General features: G+C 52.8%; 1 protein-coding gene across 3 annotated transcripts in view; it reads left to right on the forward strand.

Moving 5' to 3' along the window:
* Positions 1-11,489, forward strand: part of SRC (SRC proto-oncogene, non-receptor tyrosine kinase) — a 59,743-nt gene extending 48,254 nt beyond the window's left edge. For all 3 annotated transcript variants that reach the window (XM_064276068.1, XM_064276069.1, XM_064276070.1), the window contains 7 exons: positions 339-488; positions 2,036-2,191; positions 6,567-6,746; positions 7,894-7,970; positions 8,716-8,869; positions 9,032-9,163; positions 9,459-11,489. In XM_064276068.1, the coding sequence (XP_064132138.1) occupies positions 339-488; positions 2,036-2,191; positions 6,567-6,746; positions 7,894-7,970; positions 8,716-8,869; positions 9,032-9,163; positions 9,459-9,667 (1,058 nt within the window). In that variant the 3' untranslated portion in view covers positions 9,668-11,489. The remainder of the gene's footprint in view (positions 1-338; positions 489-2,035; positions 2,192-6,566; positions 6,747-7,893; positions 7,971-8,715; positions 8,870-9,031; positions 9,164-9,458) is intronic.
* The last annotated feature ends 3,569 nt before the right edge of the window (positions 11,490-15,058 follow it).

Raw genomic sequence — 15,058 nt, forward strand, 5'->3', positions numbered from 1 at the left:
GGAAACTGAGGCCCAGAGAGGGCAATCAACTTGTCAAGGCCACACAGCTAGGATGTGCATATGGGATCTGGAGGTCTTGCCAGAGCTAAGGGTGCCTGGCGAGAGTCTCTGGTTCATTCACTCTCTAGGCCCTGCCTCGGTGGCTGCCCCAAAGCTGGGTGCCAAGAGGTGGGCCAGTGCTGGCTCTGCCATCAACCTCGTGCTGGCTGCTCTGGGTCTCCCTCCCTCCTGTGTCAGGCAGGCACACAACAATGCTCAGGGCACCAACGTTCCTGGCTGCGGCCTGTGGGGGTGGTGGCCATGGTGGTCACAGCTCCCCTCTGGCTCTGCCCCCCCAGGTGCCTACTGCCTCTCCGTGTCTGACTTTGACAATGCCAAGGGCCTCAATGTGAAGCACTACAAGATCCGCAAGCTAGACAGCGGCGGCTTCTACATTACCTCCCGCACCCAGTTCAACAGCCTGCAGCAGCTCGTGGCTTACTATTCCAGTGAGTGGGCCTGGGCTGGGCCCTGGGGCGGGCGGCTATGAGGGTGTGGGTGGGGGCTCAGGCCTCAGCGGCAGACCCTGAGGAGGGGGCTGAGGGCACTGGGTCTCCTGCTGTCCTCTCCCCTCTCTTTTCCCCCTTCTTCCTTTTCCCTCTCTTCTCCTCCCTTCCCCCTTCCCTGTCCCCCCCCCCCCCCCCCCCGCCCGCCACTGCCTCCTACCTTCTTTCTTCCCTCTCCCCTCCTCCACTCCCCGCCTCCTCCTCCTTTGCAGCTGGCTGGTGAGGAGGGGGCTGCAGCAAAGGAGCACCAGAGCTGAGAAGGGAGGGAGCATAGGCTGGTCTCATTTGTCTCTGCAGCCCCAGCACCGGTCTGAACCGGTTACTGGAGAGAGGAGGGGGTGGATGGATGGAATTGATTGCAGCAAAGAGAGAGCAGTGAGAGTGCTCGTGTTCACGTGTACTGGGCATGTGTGCCGGGGGCGAGTGTGTGTGTGGGGGGGCGTGTGTGGGGGTGTGTGTATGCGGAACACATGCAGGGGGTGTGTGAGAAGGACGTGTGGGGGCGTGTGTGTGACGCATGGGTGTGGGGTGTGTGTGGAGTACATGTGTGAGGCATACATGTAGCAGGGTGGCCAATCCATGGGGATGTCTAGGGCTCCTGGTGCCCATGGTGCCATGGGCCTGTGTGTCCCCACAGGGGTTGGTCTCCATGGGCACCTCTCTGTGTGCCTGTCCAGAGAAGCAGCTACTCTGCGCCCACACCTTCCTTTTCCTCTGTTGCCCAGGCCTCCTGGCCCCCTCTAGGATCTGCCATTACTCTCCATCCTGTTGGCCATCTCTGCAGAGTTCATTTTGAACTTTAAATCAGATCATGGCACCCTGTGCCACCTGATCAGAACCCTCTAGGGGCTACCTTGGAATCTGAAGATAAAGACTCCAGTGCAGCCTCTGAGGCCCTGGGTGGTCTGAACCAGCTGGCTCCCCCTTCACCTCCTGCCAGTCTTTCCCCCATCCACTCCCCTGCAGCCCCTCTGGCCTCCTTTCAGCTCCTACAACCCTCAGGGCCTTTGTACAGGCTCTACCTCCCGCTTGAAGTGGTTCCCTAGTTATCCACTCACCCTCCTTCTGCAGACCCAAGCCCAGTTATCGTTTCCTCTGGGAAGCCTTCCAGGACTCCAACAAGCCCACCTGCTCTCACACTCACAGTCCCACAGAGCTCGCCTCTGCCACATTTGTGGTCGTAGAAGGTGGCTAAGGGAAAGTGGACTCTGCCCTGGACTGTGACTCCTGACTTGTCCCCTTTTGGATTCCTAATACCAGCCTAGGTGGCCACCTCTTAAAGTCTGATGAGTGAACGAATGAATGAATGAAAGACTCAGTAAGCAGATGCCTGAGGCAGTGTGGGCCTGTGTTGGGTGTGTATGCATGTGTAGACTCCTGGCTTCGAGGGCATGTCACATGTCCCCAAAGCCTGTGTGCACACACTGCCTGACAGGGAGGCCCTCAGTGGGGAGCCCTGCTTGACTCTACCTCCCTGCCTCCGTCCTCAGAACACGCCGATGGCCTCTGCCACCGCCTCACCACCGTGTGCCCCACGTCCAAGCCGCAGACTCAGGGCCTGGCCAAGGACGCCTGGGAGATCCCCCGGGAGTCGTTGCGGCTGGAGGTCAAGCTGGGCCAGGGCTGCTTCGGGGAGGTGTGGATGGGTAAGGCCTTGCCCCCTGCCTTCCGCCCTCTGAGGAGAGACCACGGCCTGAGCACCAGGCAGATCTCCATCAGGGGCCCCTCAAAGGCCCTTTGGCCCCCCTTCTCCTCCAGAAGCCAGTCACCTCTACTGAGCAACAGGACCCTGTTTCAATGATGGAAATATTCCAGGATGTCTGAACCTAGTTGGGGTGTACCCCTCCCACCAGAGCTTTACTGGGCACTAAGGTGGGTGAGTGGGACTCACTGTTGCCCATGCCTCTGCAGATCCCGGCACTGCTTATCGGTCTAAGCCTGGGCACTGGGAGCGCCCAGTCACCTGCTGTATGGTCTGAAGCAGGTGGCTTCACCCTGAGCCTCAGTCTTCTCAACTGTAAAATGGGGCTGGTGATAACAGGACCCACCTGCAGGGTTGTTATGCGAGAACACTGGCCCAGCGTGGGGCCCACACGTTAGCACTTAAGCCGAGGAAGGAGAAGCCAGCTCCCAGAGGGGAATGCTGGGAAGCGTGGGGCCTGGTGTGTTCTGTTAATGATCTCCTGTCTAACCTTGGAGGTGCCCCTCTTTTAGTGGGAGAGATAACAAAGCCATCTTGGCAAACAAACACCACCCAGCTCTGATAAAACCCAGGCCCCTCTTTTGCTGACTGGTTTCTGCTGACGAAGAGGGATCCCGAGGTCAGGTGGAGGTGTGCGTGACAGCTGGGAGTCTGTGGCTTCAGCGAGGGATCGCGGTTTGCCGTGTTCAAGGTTGTCTTGTCTGAGCCACAATATTTACTCGATATTGCTGTCTCCACTTTTCATCCCTTCAGAGGGCTGGTGGGAAGGAGCAGAGAGGGCCCTGGGGGGAAGGCGTCATGAGGACAAAGACCTGGAGGCTGGAAGTCAGGCCAGGCCAGGGAAGGTGAGGCATGGGCTTTGAGCTGATGAGAGGGGAGAGGGATGAGAAACTAGTGCCTAACCACAGACACTAGGTAGACTTGAGCAAACCCAGATAAATCCACGGCATCAGCCCTTCTGGTGGCTGCAGAACTCATCCCTGGCTGGGGTGTCATTTTGGGGTGATTTCAGATGTCACCCACTTCCTCCCCAGCTTCGCTAGGTGGGCCACAGAGTTGGGCCTGAGCCCAACCCTTGAGTGAGGCCCAGGGATGGGGAGGGCTGGGCCCAGCCGGGACAAGTACCTGGATTAAACACTCTGGTTTAGAACACAGCTTCTTCCAGGGCCCCACAGTTAGATAATAATAACGATAACTGCAGCTATTATTTACCGAGCCCTCACAGCGGGACCTGGCCCAGTGCCTAAAGTCTCATTTAATCCTCAAAAAGCCCAATGGGGTAGGCACTATGTTGTCGTTAGGTGCTGTGGAGTCGGTTCCGACTCATAGCGACCCTACATACGACAGAATGAAACAATCCATTGTCACAGTTGTTGCTGTGTTTGAGCCCGTTGTTGCAGCCACTGTGTCAGTCCATCTTGTTGAGGGTCTTCCTCTTTTTCGCTGACTCTCTACCAAGCATGATGCCCTTCTCCAGGGGCTGGTGCTGCCTGATAACATGTCCAAAGTACGCAAGATGAAGTCTCCCCTTCCTCCCTTCTAAGGAGCATTCTGGCTGTGCTTCTTCCAGGACAAATTTGTTCATTCTTCTGGCAGTCCATGGTATATTTTATATTCTTCATCAACACCATAATTCAAAGGCATCAATTCTTCTTCAGTCTTCCTTATTCATTCTCCAGCTTTTGCATGAATGGCTTGGGTCAGGCACACCTTAGTTCTCAAAGTGACATCTTTGCTTTTTAACACTTTAAAAGAGTTCTTTAGTGCAGATTTGCCCAGTCAGTGCAGTACATGGTTTGATTTCTTGACTGCTGCTTTCATGGGCGTTGATTGTGGATCCAAGTAAAATGAAATCCTTGACAACTTCAAGTTGTCACTATAGCATAGTAGACACTATGTTGTTGTTGTTGTTAGGCGCCATCAAGTCGGTTCTGACTCATAGCGACCCTATGCACAACAGAGCGAAATACTGCCCGGGCCTGCACCATCCTTACAATCTTTGTTATGCTTGAGCTCATTGTTGCAGCCACTGTGTCAATCCACCTCATTGAGGGTCTCCCTCTTTTCCGCTGACCCTGTACTCTGCCAGGCATGATATCTTTCTCCAGAGACTGATCCCTCCTGACAACATGTCCAAAGTATGTAAGATGCAGTCTCACCATCCTTGCCTCTAAGGAGCATTCTGGTCGCACTTCTTCTAAGACGGATTTGTTCGTTCTTTTGGCAGTCCATGGTGTATTCAATAGTCTTTGCCAACATCACAGTTCAAAGGCATCAACTCTTCTTTGGTCTTCCTTATTCATTGTCCAGCTTTCGCATGTATATGATGTGATTGAAAATACCATGGCTTAAGTCAGGTGCACCTTAGTCTTCAGGGTGACATCTTTGCTCTTCAACACTTTGAAGAGATCCTTTGCAGCAGATTTGGCCAATGCAACGCGTCTTTTGATTTCTTGACTGCTGCTTCCATGGGTGTTGATTGTGGATCCAAGTAAAATGAAATCCTTGACAACTTCAATCTTTTCTCTGCTTATCATGATGTTGCTCATTGGTCCAGTTGTGAGGATTTTTGTTTTCTTTATGTGAGGATTTGTTTTCTTTATTTTTGTGTAATCCATACTGAAGGCTGTGGTCTTTGATCTTCATTAGTAAGTGCTTCAAGTCCTCTTCACTTTCAGCAAGCAAGGTTGTGTCATCTGCATAACACAGGTTGTTAATGAGTCTTACTCCAATCCTGATGCCCCGTTCTTCTTCATATAGTCCAGCTTCTCCTATTATCTGTTCAGCATACAAATTAAATAGGTATGGTGAAAGAATACAACCCTGATACATGCCTTTCCTGGCTCTAAACCAATCAGTATCCCCTTGTTCTGTCCGAACAACTGCCTCTTGATCTATGTAAAGGTTCCTCATGAGCACAATTGTTCTGGAATTCCCATTCTTTGCAGTGTTATCCATAGTTTGTTATGATCCACACAGTCAAATGCCTTTGCATAGTCAATAAAACACAGGTAAACATCCTTTTGGTATTCTTTGCTTTCAGCCAGGATCCATCTGACATCAGCAATGATATCCCTGGTTCCACGTCCTCTTCTGAAACCAGCCTGGATTTCTGGCAGTTCCCTGTTGATATACTGCTGCAGTCGTTTTTGAATGATCTTTAGCAAAATTTTGCTTGCGTGTGATATTAATGATATTGTTCTATAATTTCCACATTCAGTTGGATCACCTTTCTTGGGAATAGGCATAAATATGGATCTCTTCCAGTCAGTTGGCCAGGAAGCTGTCTTCCATATTTCTTGGCATAGATGAGTGAGCACCTCCAGCGTTGCATCTGTTTGTTGAAACATCTCAATTGATACTCCATCAATTCCTGGAGCCTTGTTTTTCACCAATGCCTTCAGAGCAGCCTGGACTTCTTCCTTCAGTACCATCAGTTCCTGATCATATGCCACCTCTTGAAATGGTTGAATATCGACTAATTCTTTTTGGTATAATGACTCTGTGTGTTCCTTCCATCTTCTTTTGATGCTTCCTGTGTCGTTTAATATTTTCGCCATGGAATCCTTCACTATTGCAACTCGAGGCTTGAATTTTTTCTTCAGTTCTTTCAGCATGAGAAATGCCGAGCGTGTTCTTCCCTTTTGGTTTTCCATCTCCAGCTCTTTGCACATGTCAGTAGGCACTATAGCACCCCCATTTTCCAGATGAGGAAACTGAGGCTTAGAGAGGGGAAATGACTCACCCACAGTTTCACTGCTGGCAGGAGGCAGAGGTGGGAGTTAAAATCTTGCTGGTGGGACCTCCAAGCCCTCATACTTAGCTCTATGCCTGAATCTTTGGGGAATCTGGGCTCCAGAATGACCTCTGCTTCCAGAGGTCTCAGCTACCCCTAGGTCAGCTCCTCATCTCCAGCCCCACCAGTACACACTAAAATTTGCCAACTCCTGAGGCACCTTTGATGCTCTGCCAAGAGACCCATTGAGGCCCTAAAATCACCCAGGCAGAAGCCTAGGCTCCCATCTCTCAGACTAGTGTGCAGCTTTTTAGGACATTCTGATACTCATAGTCCTAACAACAGCTACTGTTTCTTGAACATGTGCCAGAGACTCATTGAATCCTTGTGACAGTCCTGTGAGGAGCGTGCTGTGATTATGCCCATTTTACAGATGAAGTCACTGAGGGCCTGGGCCTTGGCTTGGCTGATCACATGGCTAGGGAGGCCAGAGCTAAAATTGGCACCCAGACAGGTTGATTTGGGTTCCTGTGGAATAGGGATGGGGCCTTATCTGAGCCAGCCTATGCCTGTCCTCACACAGGGACCTGGAACGGTACCACCAGGGTGGCCATCAAAACCCTGAAGCCGGGCACCATGTCGCCAGAGGCCTTTCTGCAGGAGGCCCAGGTCATGAAGAAACTGAGGCATGAGAAGCTGGTGCAGCTGTATGCCGTCGTGTCCGAGGAGCCCATCTATATCGTCACTGAGTACATGAGCAAGGGTGAGGCCCGAGTGCCTGGCACAGAGCTGGGGCAGCCCAGAGACAGGTGTTCCCACGACAGGGCCACTGGGGATGGCTTCACTTCCCCCCAGTCTAGAATGTACACCTTTATGGAATGAAACGAAATCAAATTCTCATGTCAGCAGATGGTTAAACCCAGCCAAGGATGGCCTTTTCCGTTTCAGTCCCCACAGTCCATCCCCTTGTCCCCAGTGTGCTGGTTTTCTAAACTTGTTTGCCATTCTGGGGCCAGAAGAGAACTCCCCCAACCTTCCAAACTGGTCACATCCAGGTGGAGTCCCTGGCCAGATCTTTAGTTAATGTTTAAATAGTTAATTACTTTGTAAAATTCCACTTGGTTAAGGTATAATTTGTATGTGGTTTTAAGTGTTCAGTTCAATGAGTTTTATCAGATGAATATTCTGTGTATCCCTTATTGCAATCAAGATGTAGAACATTTTCCATCACCCAAAAAAGTTCCTTTGCACCCCTTTGCAGAAAGTAGCCCCCAGCCCCAGGCAACCACTGATCTGCTTTCTGTCAGTTTAGATTGGATTTGCCTATTCAGAGCTTCATATATGTAATTTTTTACAGCTGCGATTCATGCGTGTTGTTGCGTGTATCAGGAATTTATTCCTTTTTATTGCTGAGTTGTATTCTGTTGAATAGGAGCCCTGGTGGTGCAGTAGTTAAGCTCTCAGCTGCTAACTGAAGAGTTGATGGTTTGAACCCGCCCAGTGACTGCACGGGAGAAAGACCTGGCGATCTGCTTCTGTAAATTTACAGCCAAGAAAACCCTATGGAGGCAGTTCTACTCTGTCTCATGGAGTTGCTCTGAGTTGGAATGGACTTGAAGGCACACAACAACAACAACAACAACAACATTCCACTGTATGGATGTGCCACAGGTTGCTTGTCCATTCACCTGGAGATGGTTGTTTGGGTTGTTTCCCATTCTGCCTGCTCTTTGAGTGACACACACTGAGTGAGAGAGGGACTTTATTCAGAGATGAGTTTACATACAGTCTGTTGTGCTTGTTAAAGAGAGGCCAGTCTGCTTGGGTAGACAGGACCAGCAGTCACTGTTCCTGGCCCAGGGAGGGCAGGGCAGAGTGGGCAGGGGCTGGAGCTGTCTCTCTCTGCCCAGGGAGTTTGCTGGACTTTCTCAAGGGGGAAACGGGCAAGTACCTGCGGCTGCCTCAGCTGGTGGACATGGCTGCTCAGGTGAGCCCACCCCTCCCACTGCCCCACACCCTTGGCTCTCAAGCCCTTATCCTGGCTTAGCCAATTCTTGCCTCCTGAGTGTCCCCTCCAGGAAGCCCACCTTGATGGTCCCCACACTTGCTGATCTCTCTGCATGTACTACTGGGGCCACTTACAGGGGCTACGAGTGGCAGTTCTGGGCAGAGGGAAGAGCCCCCGCCTTCGGAATCAGAAGTTGCTGACTCACTATAGGTTCAGGCTTCATTTCTCTTCCCTGTAAAGGTTATTCAGTCACTCAACAAACACGCATTAGTGCTTGCCATAGGCAGTGCTGAACAGCCATTTTTCATTTAATCTCTATCACAATTGGGGAGGTAGGGATGGCTGTTATTTCCATTTGACAGATGGGAAAACTGCAGCCCAGAGAAGGGACTCAGAGAATGCTCAGAGAGGCGTAGCAGGCAGGACTTGGTACACGTCTGTGCCTGTGGGGCAGCTGGGCTCCCCTTCCATGGCTACCCACCTCCCTGGCTGCGTCTTGCCTTGTACCTGCCCTTTGCCTCTTGCCCTGTGTTCCTTCCACCTGCTTTTTATGCCAACAACATTTATTGTAAACCAACTTCTCTTGCCTGAAGAAGTGTGGGGTGGGTAGGAGCGTGGTTGGCTCTCCATCTCTGGGGATGACCCCAACCCTGGGCATGTGTCCTGTGACCCTGGGAGGGGCATGGGGTGTTCTCTGAGCTAGCCTCTGGGGATTCTCCTGCAGATTGCCTCAGGCATGGCGTATGTGGAGAGGATGAACTACGTCCACCGGGACCTCCGTGCTGCCAACATCCTGGTTGGAGAGAACCTGGTATGCAAAGTGGCTGACTTCGGGCTGGCTCGACTCATAGAAGACAACGAGTACACTGCCCGGCAAGGTGGGCAGGCCTGGGCAGCAGATGCTGTGTGGCTTTGGGCAGGTCACATCCCTTCTCTGTGCCTCAGTCTCCTCCTCTGACATGAGGAGATGACAATGGTGCGATCTGGCAGAGCAGTCATGACGTTCTGATGAGCCACCCTGACCTTTCTCACTGCTGCAGGTGCCAAATTCCCCATCAAGTGGACGGCTCCAGAAGCTGCCCTGTATGGCCGATTCACCATCAAGTCAGACGTGTGGTCCTTTGGGATCCTGCTGACGGAGCTCACAACAAAGGGACGGGTGCCCTACCCTGGTAAGAGCAGTCCCCGGACCCCGTCTTTGGTCTCTGAGCCCCTCTGCCTGGGTGGCCTTGGATAAGCCACACCCCCTTTTGGACCTCAGTTTCCCCACCTGTATAACAAAGAGGTTGAGCATCTGATCTTAGGCTCCCTCTATGGTCAGTGCTCTCAGCCTTGGGGACGGGACTTGCTCTCAGTCACACTGGACCTGTCCTAGATGGGAAGCCCTCTTCTTTGTCCTCCTGTACTTCCCCCCACCTCCACCTTCCTCACCGAAGCCACCCTCCTCATGCCTCCCTCTGCCCCCAGGGATGGTGAACCGAGAGGTTCTGGACCAGGTGGAGCGGGGCTACCGGATGCCTTGCCCACCTGAGTGTCCCGAGTCCCTGCATGACCTCATGTGCCAGTGTTGGCGGAAGGAGCCAGAGGAGCGGCCCACCTTCGAGTACCTGCAGGCCTTCCTGGAGGACTACTTCACGTCCACCGAGCCCCAGTACCAGCCCGGCGAGAACCTATAGGGAGCAGTCCCCAGGGCCAGACTGGCCTCTCGGCTTGGATCCTGGGTGGGCGGCCCCTCACACGGGGTTCTGCCTCCCTCTGCTGCCCCCCACCCATCCTTCCTCCATGAGGCTGAATTGCCAGTGACAAAGCCCCTCCCCCTTTTGTTGCTGGAAGGGCTTGGGAGTCCGGGGCAGCCCTTAAGGCAGGGTTGAGGCTGGCATGGTGACTGTCTCCCAGCTCCTCCTCTGGCTACATGCCTCCTCCCTGCGTTCGCTCCTTGAGCTCTGCCATCTCTGGAGGAGGAATTGGAAGAAGGGCTGGGATGGGACCCCCTTTCCCAGCCTCAGCCTGCTCCACACACTGACTCCTTCTCCAATTCCCACGCCACCCCAGGTCTGTCTCAAGAGCTGGCCAAAGAGCCTTTCCAAAGAGGAGTGATGGGCTCCTAGCCCTCAGCCTGCCCCTCAACCCTGCCCCTACCATCCGTCCCTGAAACATCTCTTGGCAGAGGCCACTGGGTCCAGACCCCTCTGCTGTCTGCTGGCTGGCTGGGCAACCTGAAGCCCAGCTTGACTTGATGGTGGGTGCCGTGGGTACCCCCCCCACAAACCCTGCCCTGCTTAGACCTGAGGGACCCTTAGAGATCATCAAGTTCTTGCCCCCATGGGGAAACTAAGTCCAGAGAGGGGCCGTGACTTGCCCAAGGCCACAGAGCAGTCCAGGCTTGAGGTGGGATCAGAACCTGCTACTCCCCCTGTCTTCCTCAGGAACCGATGAGGTTTGTCCTTGGAAGCTTCTTGGAGAAACTGGGGCCTCCCAGGGAATAAAGGGCCTGATGAGGGGTTAGAGATAGCAGAGAGAGGGTGCTGTCACCACTCCTGGCTGCAGATCTCAGCAGGGCCATCATGGGAAGAGACTGGAGGGGGATGAGCTAGGACTGAGGGGTGGAAGCTGCAGGAAGGTAGGCTTCAATCAGAATGTGGTTGGTTTTGACCTTTGGAGCTAGTCAACCATGAAAGGGAGTGAGCTCTCAGGCTCCAGAGGCAATCAAGCAGAAGTAGAAGACCCAAGAGGCTGGGAGGTCCTGACCTGGCCTTAAGGGGGCCCCAAGTCCCTCCTTTCCCTAGTTTGTCCTGTGGCATTTCAAGGCCTGGACCCTGCTCTTCTCCCCATTGGCCCCTCTGAAATCCCAAGTAGGGAACTGAGTGCCGGGCTGAGGTGAGAGGATAAGGGTGTCCACTGCCATGCACCAGGACCTCCTTGTCATGTGGCCATGGCCTCCACAAGTGCTCAGCTCCTGTCTAGACCCTGTGGCCTGGCATCTCGTAGTGAGTCCAGCCCTAGGACACCAGGAGACTGTGTTTTGGCCATAGCTCTGCTGTTCAGCCTAGAGTATGTGGTGGCCCCTCCCTGGGCCTCAGTGTGCCCAACTGTAAAAGGGGTAGCTGACAGTTTGTGAGCATCTTGCCAAGGGCCCCTGTGTATGTATGTGTGTATGTGTCCACGTGTGTGCCTCCATGTGTGTCCATATTTAACATGTAAAAACGCCCCCACTCTGGCCCCCCTGACACGTTGTACATTTCACCCATGACCCCCATCATAGCAATAACATTCTCGCTGCCTGGGTTTCTTGAGCCAGCCAGGCCCTGCCAGCGGGAAAGGAGGCCAAGCAGTGCCTGCCTATGAAATTTCGACTTTTCCTTTCATTCATGTTTATTACCAAGTCTCCCATCCGTTCCAGTCCAATCTGGGCTCGCTCACCCCAGTGTGCTCTCAAAACCCCCTCTGACTGCCCAAGGCCCTTTGTAAAAGGTGTCCTAATACTGTCCTTTTTTTCTTTTTTAAAAAACAAACAGTGTTTTGTAGATTTCAGATGACTATGCAGAGGTCTCGGGGACCCCTGGCTCTGGGCAGGGCCTTGGGGTCCCACATTCCATGGCCCAGGCTTAGGGGGAGGGAGGGACCTAGGACTGTTGTAAATACTTTGCATATTGTCTGATTAAAAACAAACAGACCTCAGTGTTTGGCCAGTGGTTTCTTGAGCAAATGCTGTGTGCTGGTATGTGAGGGGCCAGGACATAAGGACAGGCTGTGCGTCCAGGGGCTCTTTGTCCCGGAAGCCGTGGTGGCTGGAGGTTTAAGGCAAGGGGGTGACATGATCAGATTGGTGACAGCAGTGGCAAGGGGCTGTGTGAGCACATCTGTACCTGTGTTTGGTAGTGAGCATAGCCGGCAGAAGGAGGCTCAGGGCTCCCAAAGCATGGGAGATGGATGGTGGAGGGGTTGACACTCTGGGAGACCTGGACAGGGCTACCGGGCCTGTGTGGAGCTGCTGGTGAGTTCATGGGGAGATCTCAAATAATGAGAATAGGGCTGTGTGTGTGTTATTTTTGTTTCCTAGGAGTGTGTGTGTGGGTGGGGGGAGGGCAGGGCAAAAAAATTACTGGACACTGGGGAAAATCCAGAGACCCTTCCCCTTCTCCTCTCCCTCCACTAAAGGACGATCTGGAAAGCTCATTTGCAATGATATGTAGGTAAAGTTGGTGCAGTGATTAAGAGCTCGGCTGCTAGCCAAAAGCTTGGCTGTTCGAATCCACCAGCTGCTCTTTGGAAACCATATGAGGCAGTTCTGTTCTGTCACTGTGAGTTAGAATCGACTTGAAGGCCACAGATTTGGCCACTGCATGGGCGAGGGGATTCCTTGCTCTCAGTGGACCATTTGATTTCTGAACTCGTATTCTCTTTTCTGTCTCTCTCGGTGTGTTTCTCGCTCTTTTTTTCTATCTGTACCTCTCTAGCTTTCTGTCTCTGGCTCAAGAGATTTTCTGCTTCTTTTAATTTCTCTCTGTAGCTCTGTTTCTCATGCCATGTCATTGTGTGCTTTAGATTTTCTGTCTGTTTCTACATGTGTCTCTGTTGTTTGTTTCTGTCTCCTTTTTCCGTGCCTTTCTGCCTCTGTTTCTCTACCCAGTAAAACCCTGTGCCGTCGATCTATCCAATTCTGTATGTATTTCTCTATGTTTCTGGCTCAGACTTTCCTCCCCCTGAGTCTCTCCACATCTCTGACCTTCCCTCCCTGTCCCAGCTGCCCCAGCCCTGCCTGCTGCCTCTTTCCCTCTCTCTTCTCTCTGTCCCCACCCCCCTCCCTTGACATGTCCCCAGACCTTAAGGTTTCATCTTCAGTCCTCCCGCCTCAGCTTCCTCTAGCCCTGCCACTGAACCAGCTGCTTCCAGACCACAGGGATCTCAGCCTCTGCTGGGACAACTTCCTCCCCTGCCTTGGTGGTCCAGGCCTGGGCTCAGCATCCCTGGCCCATTGCCTCCCCCGACCCTATGGCCTTCACTCAGCTCATCCCACCCTCAACCACCTCCCACCACCTATCCTAACAGCCAGCGAGGTGCTCTCCAGCTCAGAACCCTGCTGTGGCTCCCTACCACCCCAGGAAGAGTCCAGGGACCCCTGGGCCCTCTAGAGGCTTCCACGATCCCATCTACCCCTCCAGGTACAAGCCTGCACTCACCAGGCCCTCCCATACCTGTGTCTTTGCCTAGGCTGTTTTCACCACTGGGAATGGCCTTTCTTCTCTCACTGCAACCTCGCAAACTCCTATTGATCCTTAAAAACACAACCGGCTTCTCTTGTTTCAACTCCCACAGTCTGGGCCTCTGTTCAGTTTGTGTTTGCTCCATCCTTGCATATGAAAGAGACAGGCATAGACATGGAGAGAGTGGAGAGGCAGGAGACGCCCACTCACCTGGGCCGTTGTCTCCTGGCCCCGCCTACAGACAGCCGCGTCCAGTTTCCGCAGCCCCTTGGCCTTCTCTTTGTGGCTTCAGCTGGTTTTGCTTTTGTTCTATACTCAGTTTTTCTTTTTGAAAAAAGATGTTCCCCCTCCCCCTATGACTTAGAGGATGGGCACGTTTCCAGGAGGGGTGTGTCTGGCCTGTCACCTGCTCTCTGCCTCTAAGCTTCTGCCACCTTGTCTCTGCGTCTCTCCATCACTGCCCCTCTGTCTTCTGGACCCTCGTTTACCGACTCTCCCTTTGTGCCGCCGGCCTGTCCATTTTTGATTCATTCATACATAAAAGTTTCATCGAAGGTTTATCCTGGGCCCAGCCCTGCTGTGGGCCCGTGTACCTGTGTACACATGCTTACTTGTGTACCTGTGTCGGCCCCTCCGTACCCAGGTCTGTCTGTCTTTCTGTAGCCCCCTCTCTCCCTCCCTTCCTCCATGATTTCACTGACACCTCCGCTCCCAATGCTGCACTTCAGATGTGTGTGGTCTGTGCCATGTCATGTGTTGTGAGCACAGTGTGCGGCTTGCCATGTGTGCTCTGTGTGTTGTGTGCATGGTGTGTGGTGTGCGTGGTATACATGAGTTTTGTGTGTGGTATACATGTGTGTGCATAGTGAGTAGTGTACACAGTGTGGTGTGCACTGTGTGTGTTGTATGTACAGTGTGTGTGCTGTGTGCACGGTGTGTGTACTGTGTGTTGTGTGTATGGTGTGTGTGCTGTGTGCGTGGTGTGTGGTGTATACTATGTGTGTTGTGTGGAGCTTATACAGTATGTGTGGTATGTGGTGTGTACTATGTGTGTTGTGTGGAGGGTGTTCTGTGTGTATGGTGTGTGTTGTGTGTACAGTGTGTTGTGTGCACAGTGTGTGGTTGTGTACTGTGCATTGTGTGTATGGTGTGTTCATGGTGTGTGGTGTGTACTGTGTTGTGTGGAGGGTGCGTGGTGTATGCGGTGTGTGCTGTGTGTTGTGTGTGCGGTGTGTGTAGTATGTGTGTTGTGTAGAGGGTGTGTGGTGTGTGTGGTATGTTTGTATACGTTGTATGTTAAAAATTATATTTTACAACTGCATTGGTATAAAGATGAATGTTAACATATATTAAAACAGTTTCTTTGAGCTAAAAGTTCTTTTTTTTTTTTCCTCTCATTTTAGAAGACATTAAAACATTTTTGTGGGCCCCTAAAAGGGCTGCGGGCCGCAGATGTGCCGAACGCCTCCTCTGCCAGGCCTGGCAGCTGTGTGTCCTCTGCACCTTCTGCCCTCTCTGTGCCTTCCTCTCATTCTGCTCCTGCACGTGCCCTTGACTTCACTGTGAGTGAGACGACGTGTGTGTGTGTGTGTGTGTGTGTGTGTGTGTGGCATCCCCCCTCTCCATCTCTGTCTCTCTGTCCGTCTATCTCGCATCCTAGCAGGTTTGTCCCTGTCTCTGGGATCCCTCTCGTTCATTCATTCATTCATTCCCCCAGCAAACACCAGTGGCCTTTGTGTCCGTGTCTGCCAGGGAGCTGGCTTCTTGTCTGCTGTCTGAGCCTCCTGCCCTCCCCAGTTGGCAGGCTTGTTGAGGTTCCAGTGTCGCTGTCCTCCTTGCAGCCCCCTCCCCTGCCTGCCTGCT

This window comes from Loxodonta africana, chromosome 24 (assembly GCF_030014295.1).
Source record: "Loxodonta africana isolate mLoxAfr1 chromosome 24, mLoxAfr1.hap2, whole genome shotgun sequence".
In the NCBI taxonomy this organism is placed as follows: Eukaryota; Metazoa; Chordata; class Mammalia; order Proboscidea; family Elephantidae; genus Loxodonta; species Loxodonta africana.